Consider the following 23,167-nt stretch of genomic DNA (forward strand, 5'->3'; position numbering starts at 1 on the left):
GGTTTAACAGGACTCTAGTTCTGCAAACCACAGTGTCATATATCATTTATCTATTTATTACACATGACCAATATAATATATTGAAGTGTCCCAAAAGTCTGCCTCCTCCATTGATACTTCCCTTTCCTGATGGGTGACTTCAGATCATTCTGCTGTCTGCATGATGTTCAATTTCACATTATGTCATGGAATTCGAGTCAGCCAGTGTAGAATTTCAAGACAGGCTTCTTTCAATTTACAATGTACATTGAGCCTTATCCAACAGCCACAAAAGAAAATCATAGTATTATAAGGAAATATTTAGAAAAACTCTACTCCTTTAAGATGAAGAATCTGGAAGAAATGGGTAAATTTCTTGATTCATCCAAACTATCCATGTTAAACCAAATTACAGCACAATATCCATGATGAACATAGATGCAAAATCCCCTAGTTAAATGCTAGCAGAGCAAATGCTAGCATATACAAAAAATATCATTCACCACGATCAAATTGACTTTTTCCAATGTAGGGTTATTTCAAAGTAGGGTTAGTTCAACTTATACAGGTCAATAGATAACATAGACATAAAAATTAAGCGACCATCACAATTGATACCGAAGTTTTTGAAAAAATCCATTATGCTGTCAGAATAAAAGCCTGGAAAAAATAGGACTAGAGAGAATACACCTCCAGACAGTAAAGATTTTTATATGACATACCTTCAGCCTAAATAGAGAAAATCTCAAAACAATTCCATAAATGTTATGAAAAAAGAAAGGACCTCCATAATACTCATAGACTTTCAATCCAATTCGGGAGGAGCTATCTGAAACAATAAAGAAAGAAAAGGAAATTAAGTGAATACAAATCATAAGAACAAAAGAAAACTACTTCTGGAATCATTCAACAATTTCATTAAATTAACAGGTTATACCAAATTAACATAAAAAATTAGCACCCTTAGAATGTATATCAACAAACACACTGAGAAAAAATTCATGGACACATTCTCATTTACAACAGCAAAAGAAAAATTGGGAGAGAGGCTCTACCTGGACAAGGCAGGCATGGCAATCAGTAAGAGAAGGGACAAATAAGACCAGGGATGCTTAATAAAGCTTCAAAGAGTTACATTATTTTATATTTACTAAAAATAATACATAACACATGTAGGTGTAAATGTATGCATACATAGATTAAATGTAGTTGTGTTACTTGGAGCTGATAATGCACCCTACAGGAACACAGGCTAACAAGAAACCAGTAACAGGTAAGAAAAACCTCATTTCAAATGCTTTGTCAGGGGAGTCTCAGTGATTTCTCAAAAAAATATACACCACTGATATAGTTCTTAGTTGCTTCCCAGAGGTTGGAGTTAAGCCCCTGTTGCTGAAGATATCATACAATCGGGACACAGGAGACAGTTGGTTAGAGCTGGATCTAACTGGAAAGCCTCTGTAGGTCAACTCAACAGGAGGTAAATCCTGCCTGCTACTGAAAACATAGCTAACCTCCCAGGGCTACTTAGTTCATAGACCTTTTGTTTGCTTCAACAATACTAACAGCCTTTGTATGTGGTTCTTTTCCTGGGACCTCCGGTCTAATCCATTGATTTATTTGTCTATTCTGTTTCATAGCACACAGTTTTGTTTATTTTGGCATGATATTTTTTTTAATTCATACAAGTTTTCATAATCACATTTTGATGTGAATCTGTATTCACATCAGATTCAGTTTCCAGGTGCCCACAAAGGAACTCACTACAATTTTAATCATGGTTGCATTGAATATGTAGATCAAGAGAATAGGCCTATCATAAGAACTGAGTTTTCCTATGACTACCAAATTCTCCACAATTGAGGATTATATTTTATCAGGGTATTCACTTTTACTTATCATATATTTATATTACATTTTTACTTACAAATTCATGCTCAAGGCAATGATGGATCTTGAATACTAACACTGTACCATTCTGACTTGGTATAATTCTTTACTCGTTAAAATGACTGTATTTATTCCTTACTAGTTTGTTTAGTTATTATTTTCTTTTTCCTATTATGACTTTGCTTGGGACTTCTGGTAAGAGGGAGTATTGAAAGAACATGTTATCTGTTTCTGATCTTAAAGGGCACATTTTATTCACACTGCAAAACACATCATTAACTGTACATTTTGAATGTTTTTGTTATAAATCTTCTCCATCAAAATGCTTTTGTTATTCATCGATTCCTACTTTTCTGGCTAGTTCTATTTGATGTTGGTTGAATTTTGTCAAAGGATTTTCTTTAACTATTGAAATGTAATCAAAATTTTTTCCTTTACTTGCTGATTACATCAATTGATATTCAAATGCCAAGCAAGCTGGAGTTTATAACACCATGTTGTAATACATAATACTCTCTACAATATATCATTAAATTATTTTAATTTTTTCAATCTTTATGAATACATGCATAAGTGATTTTATTCTATATTTTCCTTTCCTATAAACGTTTGGCTTATTGTTTTCAGTAGTTTGGTATTTTTAAGTTATGTCCTGCTTTATAGAATATATTAACAATATTCTCTTCTTTTAAAATATATTTTCTGGAAGAGATTATAGAGGGGTAATATAACTCTTCCCTGTTTCATAGAGCTCAACCACAAATCTTTCCAGAATTGATATGCCAATTTTGGAAAATTATTAATTCTTGGTTGTACTTCTTTAATACTTATAGAATTATTTGATCTACCTGTTTCTTCTTGTTTGGTTCCAGAAGTCCCTCTCTGGTAAATAATTGTTCCATTTCATTGTGCTTTTCAATTCATTGGCATGAGGTTGAACATAATGCCACTTTATTATTTGAGTAGCCACTATGGGCTCAGTGGTGCTGAGTCTTCCTTCTTTACTGTTCACTAACATAGTCATGCTCTCGTTTCTCTTTGTTACCCTGGCTATAGAAATATCAAATTTATTGACATCCATATTTTAAGAAAAGCAGACTCTATTAACTTTCTATTTTCAATCTACTTCATAGATTTCTGCTCAATACTGGTATATTTCTTGTTTAATTAGTATTTAGCTTGCACTTCTTTCTTTCTAGCATCCTGAGGTAGAAGTTTAGATTGCCACCCTTGATTCTTTTTTTTCTAATATAGAAAGTAGAGACTGAAAGTCCTCCTCTAAGCTGTGATTTCACTACAATCTCACAACTGCAGATATGCTAAAAACTGAATTTTTATTTGCCTCTAATTAATTTTTAATTCCTCTCAAGATTTATTTGATTCAGGACTCTATAACATAATATCCATATATTTGAGGCTGTTATTGCTAGCTCTCCACTACTGGTCTAATTTATTTTGACATTGGTCCAAAACACATTTTTGATGATTTCTATTTCTTCAACCTGCTGGGGTGTACTTTATGACACACTTGGGGACTATATTAGTGAATGTTTCATTTCAAGTTAAGCATAATGTACGTTCAGCTGTTACTGGGTGAAGTAGTCTACAATATCAGTTGGGCCTGTTGATTGATTATACTGTTCAAGCTAACTTTATCCCATTTTCTTCATGTTCAGCCTGCCAATTACTGAGAGTTATTGAAGTCCACAAATGTCAGTGGACTTATCTCTTTTCTCTTGTGCTATTAATTTACTCCATGCATTTTCAAAGGTTGTTGTTAGATGAAAGCACATCAAAGGTTGCTGTATATTGATGGAGAACTGAGTATTCAGAAAATGTCCGGTAGATAGATAGACAGACAGACAGACAAATAAATAGATAGATAGATAGATAGATAGATAGATAGATAGATAGATAGATAGATAGATAATACCAGGAGTCAACCACAATGAAAAATTTGGACTTGGGTTGTTTATGAGTCTTCAGTGCACTTTCTACAACAGAATAAATACACCGCTCTGCCGTGTGATATTCATAAAGTTAGCGGCTTTATATATGGGCAGAAAGGGAATTTGGGGGTATTTAGACTTCTTCCTTTCTGCATTGGTTTGGAATCTAAAATGGGGTTGAATGTAAAATTTTAAAATATCTATCAGTAAGTTAGCAAGCTGTGTCTATAAAAGATCAAATAATAGCAAATAATTTGGGATTTATGAGCCAGTCTCTGTCATGTCTATTCAGTTCTATTGTCAAAAGATGTGTTCTTTTTTATGAGTATGTATTACAATGCAAGAGATGCAATGATGCATTGATTTTAGAAAAAACAATGGTCTTCATAGAAATTTGTTATTTATTTATTTATTTATTTACTTATGTCAGATATCTGTGTTACAGGAATTCTGTCACCAGTGCACTAGCCAGTTGAGAGGAGGTTTTGGTCCAAGAGGCGGTGTTTTCATTGGGAATGGATGTAACTAAAGAAAAGACAGGGCTAAGGGATGCGTAGTGCTTTCCAGGGAGGAAGGAGCTGTGGCAGAGTTCAAGTGGCTGCTGGTGACTCAATTTTAGATTCCCCACTTGTCTTGTGATATTTATGCACAGATTTTGCTTGATAATAAATGGCAAAGTAATCCTTTGACTTCCTTTATCACATCTGTCTTCACTGTTAACTCTCTTGGAAGTCTAAGAGTTTTGATCCATCATGGGTATCCCACCACCAACACCTGGCAACCACTTTTTAAAGTTATCTCTGTCCTGATATTTTCCCCAAATCATCATGTAGATGGGACCATATGTTGTGAAACTTTTACAGATAGATCCTCTTCTTTCACTTAGTCATACGCATCCAGGTTTTCTCCACATCTTCCCATCTTGATAGTTCATTTACTTTCCATGCTAAATAGTAATCTGTTTTCAGATGTACAATATGCCATTTATTTATTCACTTCCTGAAGTATATCTTTATTGTCTCTTATTTCAATTATCAGTTACTATGTTGTACTCATCTAACTGCAGACTTTCCTGTGTTTTAAAATTCTTTTGAAAACTACCAAGGAGAAGACTTGATGGGACATATGGTAAGGTTACATTCAGTTTTGCAAAAACAAACAAATAAAACACCTCAATAAATATACTTTTAATGTTTCTGTGCCATCCTTTCTTCCCTTTATGAACAAATAGGGTTCTAGTTGCTTCACATCCTTTCCAGAACTTGTTGTAGTCTGGATTTTAAATGGTGTAACAAGTGTAGCATGGAATAAAGTTTTCCCACTTACATTTATCTCTTTATATATGACACAGAGTGTTCATTTCCTTATCTCTCATACATTTGTTTCTTTACTGTGATTCCTTGTCTTTAAAATTATTATTAAATTATATTTGCCGTGGTTTAGTGAGCCTGTGGCTTAAGGCTGTGATCTTCACAGAAAAGCTTCATGTACCCTGTAGGCAGCAGGGGAACCTGCAGAACACTAAAATGGCTGGCATGTTTTATTTCTCCAGAGTTCCTTAGTTCCTGAGGAAGCTTGAATTGGTGAGGCTCTGGTGAAAGAGTTTCCCCTAAGGCAAGGCTATTCTTATTGAGAACATTCCATTCTGGGTAGTTTTTCTGTGACCTCCAGTTTCTGAAGGAGCTAAGAAAAGTAATTGATTTTCAGTTTGTTTAGCTGAAGATGTAGTTGGAACTCACAAGCTCTTTGTAAGCTGATCCTAAAAAGTAAAGTCAGTTTTACTTTTATTTATTCCAATATTATAGACATAATTGGAAAACGGCAATTTACTCTAAAAGTTAACCGCCTACTGAGATCTTTATTTATCTGGAGACTGGGGGCTGCTTTCAACTATTTTAGCAATTTCTTTTTCTAGGTTTGTCTCCACATTGTATTTACCTGATTTATACAAAAGTGTCTTTTTACAAAGTGTGATATAAGAAATTTTCTATAATTATTCTTTAAATCTATACTCACCACTCTCTTCTTTCTGATGTCCAGTTATACTCGATGGTTATTATGATGCATATTACTAACAGCATCATGCCAATACATACATATCTTAGACACAACACATGTAACCCTGACATACCATGCCACTACTTAGCCTTTGTTGTTCAGGCCTTCTTATATTCATATTTAATGACAGCAGAAGTTTAAACTTTTGTTTTCAGCAAATTATGGTTTATACATCAATGTTACTAGTTTACTTACAGGTAAATTACCTTGTGATAAACCTATGCTTTATTTTGGTATAATTTGATATCACTAAAAGCTTTTCAAATAGATACCTACATTTTAAATTATGAATGTTTCCTTGATACTTGTTGCTTATTTCTTATACTATGGTAGCACCTTTATTCATAGTTCCAGAAATTTTTGAGAAATATTATGCAGCTTCATCTTTTGGGGATTGCAAAGCCCAACATAAAGTTTCATGTATTGATTTCCTATATTAGTATATTGATATTCCAGCAACATTTGAACTTATATACAGTCGATTTATTGCCAGTTTATTTTTCAGACAGGTCATTATTACTGATTTGGACTTGAACCAGAGTCAGAATGTAGAAATCTCCTGAATGAAAATGGATGTTATAAGTATAAACACTTAGATTTCTGGCTTCTGATTCCTATGGAAAGAGCTAGGAAGTTGTTGTCCTACCTGGAAAACAAGGAAAAAGCTGAGCATACTGAATTATTAGAACCTCCTTTTAGATCTAACAGAAGGAAAAAAAATCACCATCCTCAAGATTACAGACAGATATAGTAAATATTGATATTCATCTCACAGAATCATCACCACAAAGCAGAAACTTCATAGGGAATATTTCCAGTGTATGGTGTCTAGAAATAATGTCAGTAATGATCTGATACATATCACAATACTTTCCCTTTCATTGGGCTCCTACAGGGAAACCACTTATGTCTTTAGGGGTTGTACCACAGCTTCACTGAGCTTGGTAATGAATGCATGTAACTTGACACACTATAAACTTCCACAGGCATAAAGTCAACTTCCAACATGATTACATTTTTTTTCCATTCTCCCCCAACTGAGGAGAGAGAAAAACTTGGGAAACAGAAAGATTATAGGCCAGTGTTAGACATTCCTGATATATCTGAATTCTACGAATGGCTAAGCAGAACCTGTCCTCCTCCCAACCTTTTGCCAACATGATATCCGAGTTTGATATAGGTCTTTTCACTCAGTGTGTTATGTTTGACATGAAGGAATATTATTAAGGAAAGTAAAAAAGTGGAGTTGGTTAAGAGAAGTGCTTATAAAATGAAGATTCATAAAAATAATTAGAATAAAAACAGGCTGAGGATGTACCCCACTGTCTGCTTAATACACAAGACCTTGAATTCATCACAAGCATAAGACCTGTCAGCGTCTGAAGTATCTGTGATGCACAGAGTTGAGCTTTGTATATGAAATCTCTCTTGGTACATCTGAATATATTTTGTCCACATTCTCATTTCTTCATTGTTCATAGATCTTAACCATAAGTTTAATTATCTTTGTTCCCTGTGTGTGTGGTGGATGTGTGGGCTCGTGTGTTCAGGTGCACATGTGACAGACAGCAGTCATAGGATGTCTTCCTTAATCACTTTTCCATCCTAATTTTTGAGACAGGGTATCTTACTGAACCAGAAAAGTCATCTGTTTAGCTAGCCTCTATGGCAAGCAAGCTGTAGGGAACTCCCTATCTCTTCAGTTCTGGAGTTACAGGTACATGTGACGGTACCCCTCTTTTTGCATAGTTGTTAGGGAAACAACTTTGATCCTCAAGCTTACATTCAAGCACTTTCTCAAATATGCTGTGTCTCCCCAACTTATTAATAAGTTTAAGTTTTACAGTCTTTATAATATTTAGAAATATAAAGTATTGCAGACCAGTGCCCATTTTATGTGATGTATTTATTGAGATAATAACAAAATATAAAAACAGAGAATTGAATGAAGAAAAATCAAAATCCCTTGAAATCTTTTACAATACCATCAAGTACAGGACAGACATTATAACTTAATCACTTCTGAATACAATCATATATGCCACAAGATTAATTTAGGGAATTATGCTGGTGAGTTTTATGTAAATTTGACACAAGCTCAAATCAATAGAGAGGAGGGAGCCTCAACTGAGAAAATGTCTCCTTAAGGTCAGGCTGTAGGCAAGCTTGTAGGGCATTTTCTCAATTAGTGGTTAATGGGGGAAGGAGCAGACCATTCTGGCTGGAACTGTGCCTGGACTGGTGACCCCAGGTTCTTTAAGAAAGTAAGCTGAGAAAGCCATAACAAGCAAGCCAGTAAGCAGCACTCCTCCATGGTCAGCTCCTGCCTTCATGTTTATGTCCTGATTTCCTTCAATGACAGACTGTGATGTGGAAGTAAAAGCCAAATAAACCATGACGTTTATCACAGAAATAGAAACCCTAACCAAAACAGGAACATTATCAGATGTTAACAATTAACACAAAGTTATATCTTTGTTATATCAAAGTTAAGTTGATATCTTCCATTCAAGAAATGAACAAGTGGAATCTGAAATTAAAAATATAGTACTATTTAGGATAGCACATTAAAAATATTATAGGTGCAATTATAAGAACACATACACAAAATTTTAATTAGTGAGCAGTCAATCCTCAAATTGGATTCATTTTGATATTTAAAACTAATGTTTCCCCCCAACCTATCTTGATCCTATTCTTTCCCCTTCCCCCAGCTCCTCCCCAATTCTTTACCCTCCCAACTTGATATTCCCCCAATGGCATTCTTGTCTTGTTTTCCCTCCAAGAATGGTGTGGGCAGAGAGTACAACACAAAGAAATATTGGTGAACTTTTATTTTCCAGAGAGGAACAATAATGAACGAATAATTAATAGTTTGAAAGGCAGAAAACTTGTCCAGGAAAGTAGAAACACTGAGACCCTCAGTAGCTATAGAATGCTAACAGAGATTGTATTATATTTCTGTGCTGCAATAGCCTTCGGGTGCCAAGAAAATGACTGGAGTCAAGTGTCAAGCTCTAAGCTCTCAGAACATCTGTTGACACTACCCAAGAGAATCCCCTTGCTGACGATTTGCACAGAGCAAATGATTAATATGAGTAGCAGGGGCAGCATGTCTCCTCTCTGCCAGGGCTCTAAGGGCAGGGGAGGAACACCAGATCTCAGAGGCAGGAGACCTTCAAGCATGGTTAAGCTCCCTGCATGAGAAGCAGGTACAGTATTTCTTGCCACAGGAGAGCGGGCAATTGAGTTCTCCATTTCAGTTGCCAAATGCCCCACAAATCTATCTCTCATGAGTCTCAGGTATGATCTTTCTTTTATTCCTTCTCCAAGGAGCACTGGCGGTTAATCACTGAGCCAAAGCCTGTTGGGAGCTGGCCTGTGGCCTGTAACTAATTGGCAAAAATGCTGCCTTGTGCCCTGGTAGAGTGAACATGGGTCTCTGGTTGGCTGGAAGTAAGTGTATGCAAATCATATGGTAAATTTAATCCATCAGAAAATATCTGTCAAGCCTAAGGCTGAATGGGAAGAAAATTTGAGCTGGCCAAAGCATTCCGATTAGACACGCCAGTTCACTTTCCAGCCCAATGGCAGAGGTAGAGAAGGGGATATCCAGCTGTTAAAAGGGCTCACAGGACAATTCGAAATAAGGAGTTTCCTTAGGTTGCCAGTTGCCATTGTGATGAATGTTCAGAGAGCATTTGCTCTTAGAACTGGTGTCTTGACACTTGGGAACTCGACCTGGAGTGGCCCTCCTACTCTTGTTGCTCTAATATATCCATCATCTCTTTATGGGCTGCAGTCTGTTAGGCTTTTGTTGGTTCCTTCTTGCTGGAGTTTTCATGCTTTTTTTCCAACTTCCTTTACTGACAGCCAGGGCCTTCCAATCAGCCCCACTAGGCCATCAGTTAGACCATTTCCTGCTCCTAACTCTTCATGTGTAAGCTCTGGTTGCCACCAGGCTCTGAATTTGACCCCCTAGTTCCCACTCCTACCAAGAGAAAACTGTAAAACTCTTACAAAATAGGTAATGGCATCAAATAGAGATGTTCCATATTAATGAATTTTTTAAAATTTAAAAATTTTTAAAAACAAATTATTCAACACTGTGAGATGTTGGTCAAACTTAACTTTATTTATACATTTAACATGATCTTATTAAAAAGACATGAATCAAGTTGTTATTTTTTGGATAACAATAATATACTTCTAAAGTGGATCCAGTGCTGTGGAACAATCTTTGTACACTGTAAATATGTATAACTTTCTTTGGTTAATAAAGAGCTTATTGGTTGATAGCTGGGCAGGATTTTCTGGACAGAGAGAATGCTAGGAGTAAGAGTAGAGTATGAGGTGTCTCAAGGCAGATGTAGAAGAAGCAGGATGTATACAAAATGATGTAACAAGCCATGAGTCATGTAGCAGCGTGTAAAGAAATGGAAACAGCTTAATTTAAAATGTAAGAGTTAGCTAGTAACAAGCCTAGCTATTGGCTGAGCATTTAAAATTAATAATAAGCCACTGTGTGGTTATTTGGGAGCAACTACTGGGACACAGAGAAACTCCACAAAATTAAAAAGACCTAGAAAGCAAATACAGCATTGAAGAAGCATAAGCTGGAAGATTTACATCAAACTTTAGGATACACTCTGAACTTAAAACAAATAGCAAGTCCTTGTGCTGTTACAAAACAGGACACATGGCTGTGAAACAGACAACCACATGAAAGACTCAACTAATATTTGACAAATGATTACAGGTTGTGAAATTAAAAAAAAAAACAAATTTTCAATAATAATATAGCGGGAATAACAGGATTATTAGATATAAAAACTGAATCTAGACACAAACCTAATACCTTTCAAAAAAGTAATAAAATTCAACATTGAATTGAGTCACAGAATAAGTGCAGTTTTGAAAACTGTTAAATACTAGATGGTAATATCAGAGAAGACAGAGATGCCTCTGGATTCTGGGATGACCTTTCCAAAATGATACCAAGAGCATCATTGCTCTTTGAAGGAATTGATAAACTGTAATTCATTAAAATTATAATTTTCTCTTTCCTAAAAAAAGAATGATTAAAAGACAACTTCAGATTGTCTCAGACAATGATTGTAAAACACATAGCTAATAGCATACTATTACCCCTACATATACGAACACTGAAAATTTAACAAGAAAAAACAACTTCCATTAGAAACTGTGACAAGGACTTACATAAGCCTCACTAAGGAAGATGTAGAGGTGAAAAATAGATACATGAGATCTAGAGCATATTACTGGGGATAGACCAATTAAAATAACTCTGATGGCTGGATATAGCTGAATAGAAGAGGATTTCCTCACTCTACAAGTCCCTAAGGTTCATACCTAGTATCAAAAATAAGCAAAAAGATAGCAACACATTATACTTACTGTTAATCCTGATATTCTTTGGAAAAAAAACCAATTCTACCATACTGAACCAAATTTGAAGCAAGCTTAATTTAAATACTAAATACTGGCCAAGATGGACTTTGGTTAGGGCCACTCCCTGAAATTCCCAGCTGAGTGATCTCAAGAAACATTTTGCAGAGGCTCATAGGGACATAGCTATATGGCCACCATATTTTCCCAAGAAGCTTTTTTATTTTCCAAGAACTATGAATCCCAGAATTCCAGGAAGTTTTCTTGTTTTGAGGTAGATGGGGCTTACAGGTTAGTTCTTAGTATTACATTACCATTACATTAGAAGAGCTGTAGAATATCTACAGAGTTTGAAACATACTGGCAACAATGGAAGGCAACACAAGCTGCCATTCTATGCCTCTAAATGTTCCAAATACTCTGAAGCAAGACTTTTTAGAGTACTAGTTTGTAAAGCCAATAGTGTTACAGGGAGAGCAAACTTGCTTGAGGTTGTCTCTCTTTTGGAATCGAAAACCTCCATCAACACAAACAAGTACACTTTAGACATGTAGCTGAAAGTTTTTCTGTGTCCCAGTACTGGCGGTTAGGATAAATCTCTCCCACTCTTGTCCCCCAAGTAAATACAAGAGGCTTATATTAATTAAAATTGCTCAGCCATTAGCTCAGGCCTACAACTGACTAGCTCTTATAATTAAACTCAGCCCATTTTTGTTAATCTATATGTTGCTACATGTTCTGTGGCTTTACCTGTGTGTCATTACATGCAGCTCCCTGGACTGCAGGTTGGTGTCTCCTCTGAGAAGCAGGAACCTGAAGGACCATCTCTTTCAAAGTTCAGTGGTCACCTTCCTATGGGTCCTGCATGTCCAGTTTATACAACATTTTGTCAAGCAGTTCAGGCAAGAGCAGTTTCTTGCCCAAATGACTATTTTTGCCAAGAGGAAGATAAACTCCATAAGGAGTGTTTTTCTCTTTGAAGTAAATTGGTGCTGCCAGGAGTAGATATGTCTCACTATGCAGAAAGTCTAAGTTTTAAAAACATTTTAAATGCCATATTCTCTAGGTCTTTGAACTGTTTGAGGATTACCTACCTAATTGAAATATATCCATGTATATCTAGAAAACAACTAACATGACTGTAAGTTTGATTATCCTAGATGACTATTAATCTGTATTCCTTAATTATCCATTACAATTTAAATGAGTTATATAAACATAATACCTTAAAGAAGAGTAGAAATATACATAAAATATGACAAAATTAACTTTAAATTTGTCATAAAACTAAAATCCATAACAACATAAAACATTTTAAGGAAGTTATTGCTCTTTAAATGTATAGATTCAATAATCTACCCTTTTATTCTATCATATCTATATCCTATATTTCTACATCACAGACACATGAGTTAAAATTTCTGAAGAAGCTGCCTGTCTTTAGGATCCCACAGACAACCTAAGTTTGACTGATAAAGTCAGCATAAATGAGGTGAGATAAGATGTAGAGGGCAAGAAACAATATTATATTGGGTTATTTCAGGCCTTATAATATGGGTTAACACAAAGCTTTGTCTGTAGCTACATGTTCTGTCATCTAATACATTTCTCGGGTTGTATCAAAATCAACAGACGCTGATTTCACCTTTTCTGAGACTTGTAGAGAAAACTGGCTTCGATACACAGACCGTCCCGATGCTGCAACCAACCATACAGTGAACTTCCCCTTTTGACTGCACTTCTTTTCCTCCGCCTTTGGATGCTAATGTAAATTGTTCCGTGGTAATCCGTGGTTCAGAATAGTCTATTTTCTCCATTAACGAAAGGTAATGTCCCCCACTAAAAGAGGGCAGGTCTGCTGACTCAACCAAAATTGAGTGTAGGTCCAGTTCTACCTGGACTATAGGAGGATTTCTAGTGGTTAGATAAAATCCAGCATTCCTCAGGAACTTGGGAAGCCAGTTCCCTTCTGCCTAGTGGAATCATTTTCCTTACCTCTGGCAAAACAAACAAACAAACAAACATGGATCTCCAACTAGCATATACCTATGGAACCTAAATGATATCAAGGTCCATGCTAGCCTTCAGTTTCCCTTCAGTGCTTACTCACAAGTAATGGTTACACATCTCAAAGACTAGCATCTCAGCCCTCTTCACCACCTCTTCTACCTGAAACTCTCTCCATCTCATGGGCTTCCATCCCCCAGTGACTCATCCTTCTAATACCCAGCCACTCTCACTACTCTGTCTCTCTCTGTTCCTGCTGTTCTCACTGCGCTTTCCTGATCCTTTAGTTCTGGTTATTCCCCCTTTTGTCACAGATAGCTCTGGCCATGCCCAGTCTCCTGACCACACTCAGCCCACTTCTTTCTCTCTCTGCCCTGGACTCTGCAGATGTCTCTGGTGATTCTTTCTCTCATATCCTGAATGAAAACCTTGTAATGAAATTGTGAAGTGGTCACGTCAGGAGTTTCCTCACTGTGCCCCTTTCGCACCTGTGCTATACTTGTAAGCCAGGTGGAGATTTAAAAAATTCGGTAAATAAAGCCAGGTTATCTTTGCTAGGCTAATTTTGCCCTCTTTATTTATCAACATTCCTCCAAGAAATATTAAAAAAAAAATGGGCTTTAAAGAAAGTAGTGATTCTAATCTGCAAGCCAATTGCTCATAACTACCAGTAACTCCAGTTCCAGGACATCCAAAACTCTGGTGCTGTCTTCATGTGAACTCACTCACTCATATGCATGCATACACACACACACACACACACACACACACACACATGCGTGCACATGCACACACACACACACATACACACACATGCGTGCACATGCACACACACACACACACATGCACATGCTACACATGCACATACACACATGCACACACTCACACATGTGCTACACACACAGACAAGCAAGTACATTTTTTAAAGTATTTGAGATTATTACTTGAGATAAATGTTCACTGTTGTGCTGATAATTACTGACATCCTTTGAAATGTTTGTAGAAGAAAAGAGTAAAACGCCCAACTATAAATCAAGATCGTTTTATTTAGTTCAGGTATTTGATTTTATATATCTTATACCCAATCCTAGGAAGAATGAACGGTGTAAATAATGTGTGACTGCTACTGTGTTCTGAACCAGAATCTATCAGCACTGCATACTCAATGAAGTCCTCCCTGCCTGTTCAGCTTACTTCCCCTAGGGTTTTTGTTTTATTCAACTTTTCTGTTTTGTTGTTTATTTTCTTTTAGTATTTATTTTCTTTATTGTTTGTTTTCTTTTGCTTTACACCTTTCTATTACATGAGGAAAAACAATGTTTATAGTACCCGAAGTAAACAAAATCAAAACAACCATGTCAGTGAGAAATGAAGCAAAAGCATGCAGTTAAACAAGCCCAGGGCATTTTCGGCTCCACCCACACTCAATGTCTACACTCAGTGTCCCTTCCTTCCCTCAGTCTCCTTGTGTCTGCCTTCTTTCTTTCTGCTGTTCATACCCTTCTTTTCTCCACTCCCCCTCCCTTCCTTTCACCTATTTCCTTCCGTATTTTGTTCTGCTCTGCTTCATTTCTTATTTCATTCATCCTTAACAGAAAGAAATGACAATCAGTGTTACACCCCTATCAAAGAACATTTCTTCACACTAAGTAAAAAAGTATTTCAAACAGTCAATATGCATATGTAGCGTTCTATCTGGATATAATTAAAGCAATGGACTTGAGTTATGTTAGAACACTTCTTAATGAGCCATAGAGAATACAAGTGCTGTGACAGTTAAATGGCAGCATCAATATTTAATAATGACAGGTCACCTTGTTAAACAGGAAAAAAATGTGGTTACAACGTAAGCAAGCTAAAGTGATTATAATGCATGTCTCCTTTCGTCTGCTTTGTACTACAATTAAAAGTATTTTCCATGATGATGTACATTTGACTGCAAGTCAATAGAATCTTTGAAAATTGATATATGCATGATTTTACAGTATTGTTTTGAAACAAGAACATTTACAAATGAAAATATCAAGTAGTGTAGGCTGAGTCTTGTTATAGTCTACTGTGCTATACTATTAGGTTAATCCTTGGGTTGTTTCCCATCCAGTTTGTATGTACTCCTTCATATGCGAACACCATGCAGTTTTCAGTGGGCTGAGTTAGCTCCTGTTTAACATTACATTTTAGTAAATTGAAAATCACTGATATTAATTTGAAGTTGTAAAAGAATCATGGGTCCATAAGAAGAAAAAAAAAATCTTCACAAAAGTGCAGTAGAAACTGAAGCTCAAAGGAAAAAATACCTAACTCAAAAAAACAAAACAAAACAACAAAAAAAAAGTAAAAGTTTTACATTGACTGTTAGGTTCCAACTTTCAGCACTCACATAATAAATTCATGGTACTTGGTCATTTCATTGTCTCTAAACTAAAGAGAAGACAGACAATATAAGAGGATAAAAGACAAAAGGGTGATCCATTCTGGAGTGCACTAAAACATACTGGTGTCAGAAAATTAGGGATATTATTCATATAACTTCAATTTTTCACCAAGTTTGAATCATGATAACAAGCAGAAGAAAATATATTTATATTTTACAGTAAAACGTTATACTTGCAATATTCAGAAACTAGAGGAGAAAGCTATAAAAATTATCTTCTAACTTGTAAATCATAAGTCTGTCTTTAAGGACACTTCGACCAGTGATTATACAAGAAAATACAAGCAAAAAAATAAATTGAGTATTATTATTCACCAGAATTCAAATATTATAAGAGCCTGTTTATATATAAATTTTCCTCGAAGATATTATAGGAATACAAAACAAAACTGAGTTTATCACCTTAATGAACTAGTCAGTTTCAATAATAATAGTAAAATATATGAGGCAATCAAGTTTATGTGGAGGTTAATTCTGAAAGGGGAAAGAATATAATATGTCATACCAATCTTAGACACCTGTCTTTACAGACAGCTGATTATTTTTCTATTGCATTGAATGTCTCAAAATAAGCATATCTATGAATTGAAAGCATTGAAAAACTTTAAATCGTGAAGATATTATAAAATATTTCCACATATTTAGAATTGCATGGTGATATTAATTATGACTATCTACCTTTATAGAAGTTATTCATGGTGGTATTAATATTTTGAAACAGAGAGATACTCTGTTTAAGCAGAGGGTAGAAAAGTGCATGATATATCTATCATACCTATTCCTAAAACAGGACATATATAATTGATTCAAAATCATTTTCTATAAATGAGGCCAAGTGTAGAAGGAAAAGAAGATCAGTGTTTCTCTCTGTGGTTAAATGAACAATTGTGGATTCAAAACTATATTATACATGGCCGTGCATTGTATTTTAATTATGAAAATAACTTATGTTATATTTTATCCAGGATGTGTGGTGATACGTTTTGGTAAATATATGCACATTAAACACAAAATATAAGGTAACAAAAGCCAATGTCACCTACAGCAAAACAACATGTTAATTTAGAAGCACAGGTTCTCTACATGGACAAAAATAAGTTGTTATAATAAATTTTAGCTGGGGAGAAAAGAATGACAAAGTTTTCTTGAGGTTCATGATGTCAGTTAATGAATATAATGGTTTTAAGTCTAAAACTCATTTTAACTGATAGGTCTAATGGGTTGTCCCTGACAACTTCTATCTAGCATATTTTTGTAAACTATACCAAGGCATGTTGACTACTAACATACAGTGTGACATAATACAGGAAGATATCAAAGTTCAAAAGGATGTAGTTATTAGGGACAGTTCTCATTATACTAGATCCATCCCAGGAAATTTCATGTTTGGCAAAGTCCAAGTGTACAAGTCCTACTATACCAAGTGGAGCTTGGTCTTCAGCCTCTACTTCCAGTATGTTCTTTCATTTCATTTATTTATTTATTTATTTTTCAAGACAGTGTTTCTCTGTGTAGCATTAGAGCCTGGAACTCTCTTTGTAGACCAGGATGGTATCGAACTCACAGAGATCTGCCTGGCTCTGCCTCCCAAGTTCTGGGATTAAAGGCATGCTTCACCACCGCCTGGCTTAGTATGTTCTTTTTTTTTTTTTTTTTTTTTTTTTATCTCATCTGTATTTACCTTTTAAAGCAGAATATGACCAAGCACTATATTTCCATTCAGACTTGAAGGGTTACAAGACCTAGGGAAGCGTAGGGTTTTGTTCTTGGTACTTTGGAAAACAAGCCACATGGGGAATTCTTCTGTTTTAGCTTTTGTTCTTCTAAGACTACAACATGCAGAATGACTACAGGGGATGAAAAATTTTAAGATGAAACTTAAGCCATCTTAATTTTTTTCCTTTTAAACATGAAGCTAAATCTCAGAATACTCCCAAGTGACAAATTATTTGGTCTACTAAGGAATCCAGCTTCTGAACAGCTAAACACTTCAGACCACAAAGTTAATAGGTTACATTACGTCTTACAACAAACGTTCTACCAACCTGTTGAATTAAACCTCTAGTATCACAGTATCACAAGTAGAAAGAAATTTTATCTTCCCCTTAGTTTACATGCCACACAGATGTTTTAAACGTTAACAAAAATAAACAAAAATCCTGGAAAATATATTATCAGAGAAGGAATGAAGTAAGCGTCAAAGTTCTGGTGAAGTTTAGTCTACTTCTTCCATGCGCGATGTGTTGTCATCTCCTTCCAGGGGTGGCATCTCTTCAGTTACAGCAGCACTGGTATCATCCACAGTAGGATCATCTTCATCAATACCTAGACCAAGCTTGATCATCCTGTAGATCCTGTTAGCATGTGTCTGGGGATCTTCCAGACTAAAGCCAGAAGACAGGAGTGCAGTTTCATACAGCAAGATGACCAGATCCTTCACAGACTTGTCATTCTTGTCAGCCTCCGCCTTTTGCCGTAGGGTTTCAATAATGGAGTGATCGGGGTTTATCTCCAGGTGCTTCTTTGCTGCCATGTAACCCATTGTTGAGTTGTCTCTGAGGGCTTGAGCTTTCATGATTCTCTCCATGTTTGCTGTCCACCCGTATGTGCTCGTGACAATACAGCATGGGGATGTCACCAGTCGGTTTGATACCACCACCTTTTCAACCTTTTTCTCCAAAATATCTTTCATAATTTTGCAGAGGTTTTCAAATTTTGTCTTTTTCTCTTCCTGTTTCTTTTTCTCTTCTTCATCTTCTGGGAGTTCCAGTCCTTCTTTGGTAACTGACACCAAGGTCTTACCCTCAAATTCCTTCAGCTGTTGCACACAATACTCATCAATGGGCTCAATCATATAGATTACTTCTAAGCCATGCTTTCGGAGACGTTCCACAAAGGCCGAGTTAGCAACTTGGTCCTTGGTCTCACCTGTGATAAAGTAGATGTGCTTCTGGTTTTCCTTCATTCTGGTGCAATAGTCCTTGAGAGAAACCATCTCATCTCCAGAAGCAGATGTGTAGTACTGCAACAGCTCTGAAAGCTTCTTCCGATTTTGAGAGTCTTCATGAATTCCAAGCTTTATATTTTTTGAGAACTGCTCATAAAACTTTTTGTAGTTTTCTTTATCTTCTGCCAGTTCAGTAAATAGTTCTAAACATTTCTTGACCAAATTCTTTCTGATAACTTTCAAAATTTTGCTTTGCTGCAACATTTCATGGGAAATATTTAGAGGAAGATCCTCAGAATCTACCACTCCTCTAATGAAATTCAGATACTCAGGGATTAACTCCTCACAGTTATCCATGATGAAAACTCTGCGCACATACAACTTGATGTTGTTCTTTTTCTTTCTGTTTTCAAACAGATCAAAAGGAGCACGTCTTGGGACAAAAAGAATGGCCCGGAACTCCAATTGTCCTTCAACAGAAAAATGCTTCACTGCCAAATGTTCTTCCCAATCGTTGGTTAAGCTCTTGTAAAATTCTCCATATTCTTCATTAGTAATGTCATCAGGATTTCTGGTCCAAATAGGCTTTGTTTTGTTGAGTTCTTCTTGATCAATGTACTTTTCTCTTATCTTCTTCTTCTTCTTCTTGTCACCATCTTTCTTTTCTTCTTCTTCATCAGAACCAACATCTTCTATTTCAGGCTTGTCCTCTGACTCCTTTTCTTCTTTTTCTTTCTCTTCCTCTTTATCTTCTTTTTCTTCAGCTTCATCATCACTGACTTCCTTATCACGTTCCTTCTCCACGAAGAGAGTGATGGGATAGCCAATAAACTGAGAATGTTTCTTTACAATCTCCTTTATTCTCCGTTCCTCCAAATACTCGGTTTGGTCTTCTTTCAGGTGTAAGATAACCTTTGTTCCATGGCCCATTGGTTCACCTGTGTCAGTCCTCACTGTGAATGAGCCCCCTGCTGAGGATTCCCAGGCATACTGCTCATCATCATTATGTTTGGTGATCACAGTCACTTTCTCAGCAACCAAATATGCAGAGTAAAAACCAACACCAAACTGGCCAATCATAGAGATATCTGCACCAGCCTGCAAAGCCTCCATAAAGGCTTTGGTACCAGACTTGGCAATAGTACCAAGGTTATTGATCAGGTCAGCCTTGGTCATTCCAATTCCTGTATCCACAATAGTAAGGGTTCGATCTTGTTTGTTGGGAATAAGATTGATGTGCAGCTCCTTCCCAGAGTCTAGTTTACTAGGGTCCGTCAGACTCTCGTATCTGATTTTGTCCAGAGCATCTGATGAATTTGAAATCAGCTCCCTCAGAAAGATCTCTTTGTTTGAATAGAAAGTATTGATGATCAAGGACATCAACTGGGCGATTTCTGCCTGAAAGGCGAAAGTCTCGACCTCCTCCTCCGCCATGGGTTGGTCTTGGGTCTGGGTTTCCTCAGGCATCTTTGCGGAGTGACCACGCACAGGACGTGACCGGCTGCACCACCACACTGAAGCAACTCTTAGTATGTTCTTAATGATAAATGGTAAATAATAAATGGCCTTGCAGAAAATAAAATATCCAAAGACTTTTAAATAAAGAAAACATTTCTTCGAATCTAACTTCAATGGATCATAAATATTCATATTTGTTCAAAAAATGAATAAAACAAAAATGTCAGAATATCTACCTTGATAATCTGTGATACTTTTTTTTGTTTGTTTTTGTTTTTGTTTTTCGAGACAGGGTTTCTCTGTGTAGTTTTGCGCCTTTCCTGGAGCTCACTTGGTAGCCCAGGCTGGCCTCGAACTCACAGCTATCCGCCTGGCTCTGCCTCCCGTGTGCTGGAATTAAAGGCGTGTGCCACCACCGCCCGGCCTTAATCTGTGATACTTTTATGATGTTAATGTTTTGCATTGTAAATATGCTAAATTACTTGCTAGCTTTATGTGGTTCATAACAATTTGATATTTTTTTTCATTAGAGCACTAATAAAAAATTATTGAGTTTTGTAATATATGTATCAATACATTATAAAAGTGAAAGACAATCAGCAAGTAATGACATTAGTAGAATATCAAAACCCCCTAGTTGTTAGGCTCTACAAGAACTATAACAACAGTGGTCGTAAGAAAAGGGGACATAATGGACAAGTCATAGGTTTTGTTTCCAAGATGCTTGAAGGCTTGAGAGTTGGGGTGAAAGAATAAGAAAACTGAGAATAGCTTCCTGCTTTTCAGAAAGAATGAGTTAAGTTGAGTGAAGTGTAAATGAATTACTATCTACACATTTGTGCAAGACAAAGAGAAGAAACAGATTCTAAAAACTGAAGCCACACAGAAATTCTACCTGAACATTTAGAGATGCCAATAATCATGGAGACATAAATGACAGGTTTTGTTTGATTCTCTGATTCAAAAGTGCTTTGAGAGATTGACTGATATGTATAAGTAACCATCTTATTCAATAAGAAACACAGAACCAATGCAAAGATAAAAGCCAAAGAAGTCAGAGCTAAGAGCCTTACCCTTCCTCTGCAGCTATCCTCTTCAGCCAAGAGACCTACTTCCTGTGTGTTTGTCTTTATATAGACTTTCTGTTCTGCCTTCTCATTGGTTGTAAACCCAACTATATGACTGCCTCATCACTGCCTGTCTGTACAGACCTCCAGATCTTCTATGGTTAGTATTGAGATTAAAGGCATGTGTTTCCAATGCTGGCTGTATCCTTGAACACACAGAGATCTACCTAGCTCTGCATACCAAGTGCTGGGATTCAAGGCATGCACCACCACCGCCCAGCTTTTGCTATGGCTCTAATAGCTCTGACCCCCCAGGGAAACTTTATTTATTAACATACAAATCACATTTTAGTACAAATAAAAATACCACCATACTGATAAATCCATGTCATTGTTAAGTTAATAACCATAAAGTTCAGAACAATATGCTAATATAGGAGTATTAAATTAAACAGAGGGCAGTAACTTTCAAAAGTAAATCATAATGAAAATTACCCAAAACATAAAATGAAATGAAATACGAGATTTGAATAGTATATACTTAAATTATCTAGAAGACGAGAAAATTTTTATATACATATATATGTGAAAAATATTTTAAGCAAAGGACAAAATTGTTAGTGATTAACCATTATCATTATTATATAAAGACTTAATGTGTGTCTGTGTGTATGCACATGTGCCTGAACAAATGTGTGGAAGTTAGGACAACTTCTGGTGATGTTGGTTCTCTCTTTATACATGTGAGCCCTGGGCTTATTGAAGTCAGAGAGTGGTGCTTGGTTGTAAGCCAACTTGAAGGCTCATTAAATACATTTTCATTGTGTTTACTTTCCTCGTAATGTATGTCTGGCAAAATTCCAGGCCCACTATAATTTTTAACCTATTTACACTTCATAATACCAATTTGTACACATTTAATAATACTGAAAAAGATACTTAAAGATTAAGATTCTGCAGTGAATGGTGTTTTACTTAAGTTTTTGACAATAAAAAAAGGTATGTAGATATCAAAGCAAATTAGGGGGGACCACATCTAAAAATCTGTGTGGTGTGGCTTGCAGCAGCTTACATATACATAAATATAAACCTCAATCTTGTTAATAGTTAAAGTTGAGAAATAGTCCAAAAATTATGTAAATTATTCAATTTATCAATTATTGTACTTATTATATTTCCTTTTATAATTAAACCTAGCTTCAATTCATTAGATTTATTTTAGTTTTACAACACATTACTGATTCATTTGAGAAATAGAGTTACATGAGTCTAGTAATTTTGAACTTTTCTAATTGTACAGCTGAAACCACTGATTTGCTCTCTAAGGAACATTTCTTCTTTTGCTGGTCATTGCAACGTCAGTTCATTTTCTCATCACTGTGGCAGCAGAACCCAAACACAGAAGCACCGGCTTAAACTAAAGATTTCGAGGAAGAACCCATTGTGGAAAAAGAAGCACAGAAGCTCAGTCAGTGAGGGCTTACATAGAGCTGGATCACAGCTCAGAGGATTGGAAAGTAGAGGACTGGAGCCTGAAGGCAAGGAAGATCGTAAGGCTCACCCATGACCAGTAGACTATGTATGCCACTTAGAGTCTGGGTCCTAAATGTTTTAGAACCTATAAACAGAGTACAAGCAGTGGAGTGACATGGGGCTGTTAACAACATAATTGTTTAATTGTTTGTGATCGGAAGATGTAAGGCTGTGTATTATATGAATGAGGAAGAGCATAGTACCTAAAAAGATTGCAATCAGATGGCTGTAGATACCACATAGTTTGTTCACTGACTATGCCAATTGAGTCGTTCTAAGTATTGCAAAAATATCTCAATGTAATACTTACAAAGTTCTATAAGGAATCTATAAAGAGAACCTGACTGGAACAGTATTTACTTTATGCTCAAGTGTAGCATTCTTCAATTTCTTCTAGTCTGGCAATCAGAGACCATTCTGTGTTTCCATATGCACA

The 23,167-nt window shown here is 36.0% G+C and overlaps 1 protein-coding gene across 1 annotated transcript; it reads right to left on the reverse strand.

Moving 5' to 3' along the window:
* Positions 1 to 17,391: 17,391 nt before the first annotated feature.
* Positions 17,392 to 20,155, reverse strand: LOC114686218 (heat shock protein HSP 90-alpha-like). Its single transcript, XM_037207053.1, has one exon. It carries the CDS (start codon positions 20,138 to 20,140, stop codon positions 17,942 to 17,944), a length of 2,199 nt encoding a protein of 732 aa, XP_037062948.1. The 5' UTR covers positions 20,141 to 20,155; the 3' UTR covers positions 17,392 to 17,941.
* Positions 20,156 to 23,167: the final 3,012 nt, after the last annotated feature.

This window comes from Peromyscus leucopus, chromosome 6 (genome assembly GCF_004664715.2).
Source record: "Peromyscus leucopus breed LL Stock chromosome 6, UCI_PerLeu_2.1, whole genome shotgun sequence".
NCBI classification, from domain to species: Eukaryota; Metazoa; Chordata; class Mammalia; order Rodentia; family Cricetidae; genus Peromyscus; species Peromyscus leucopus.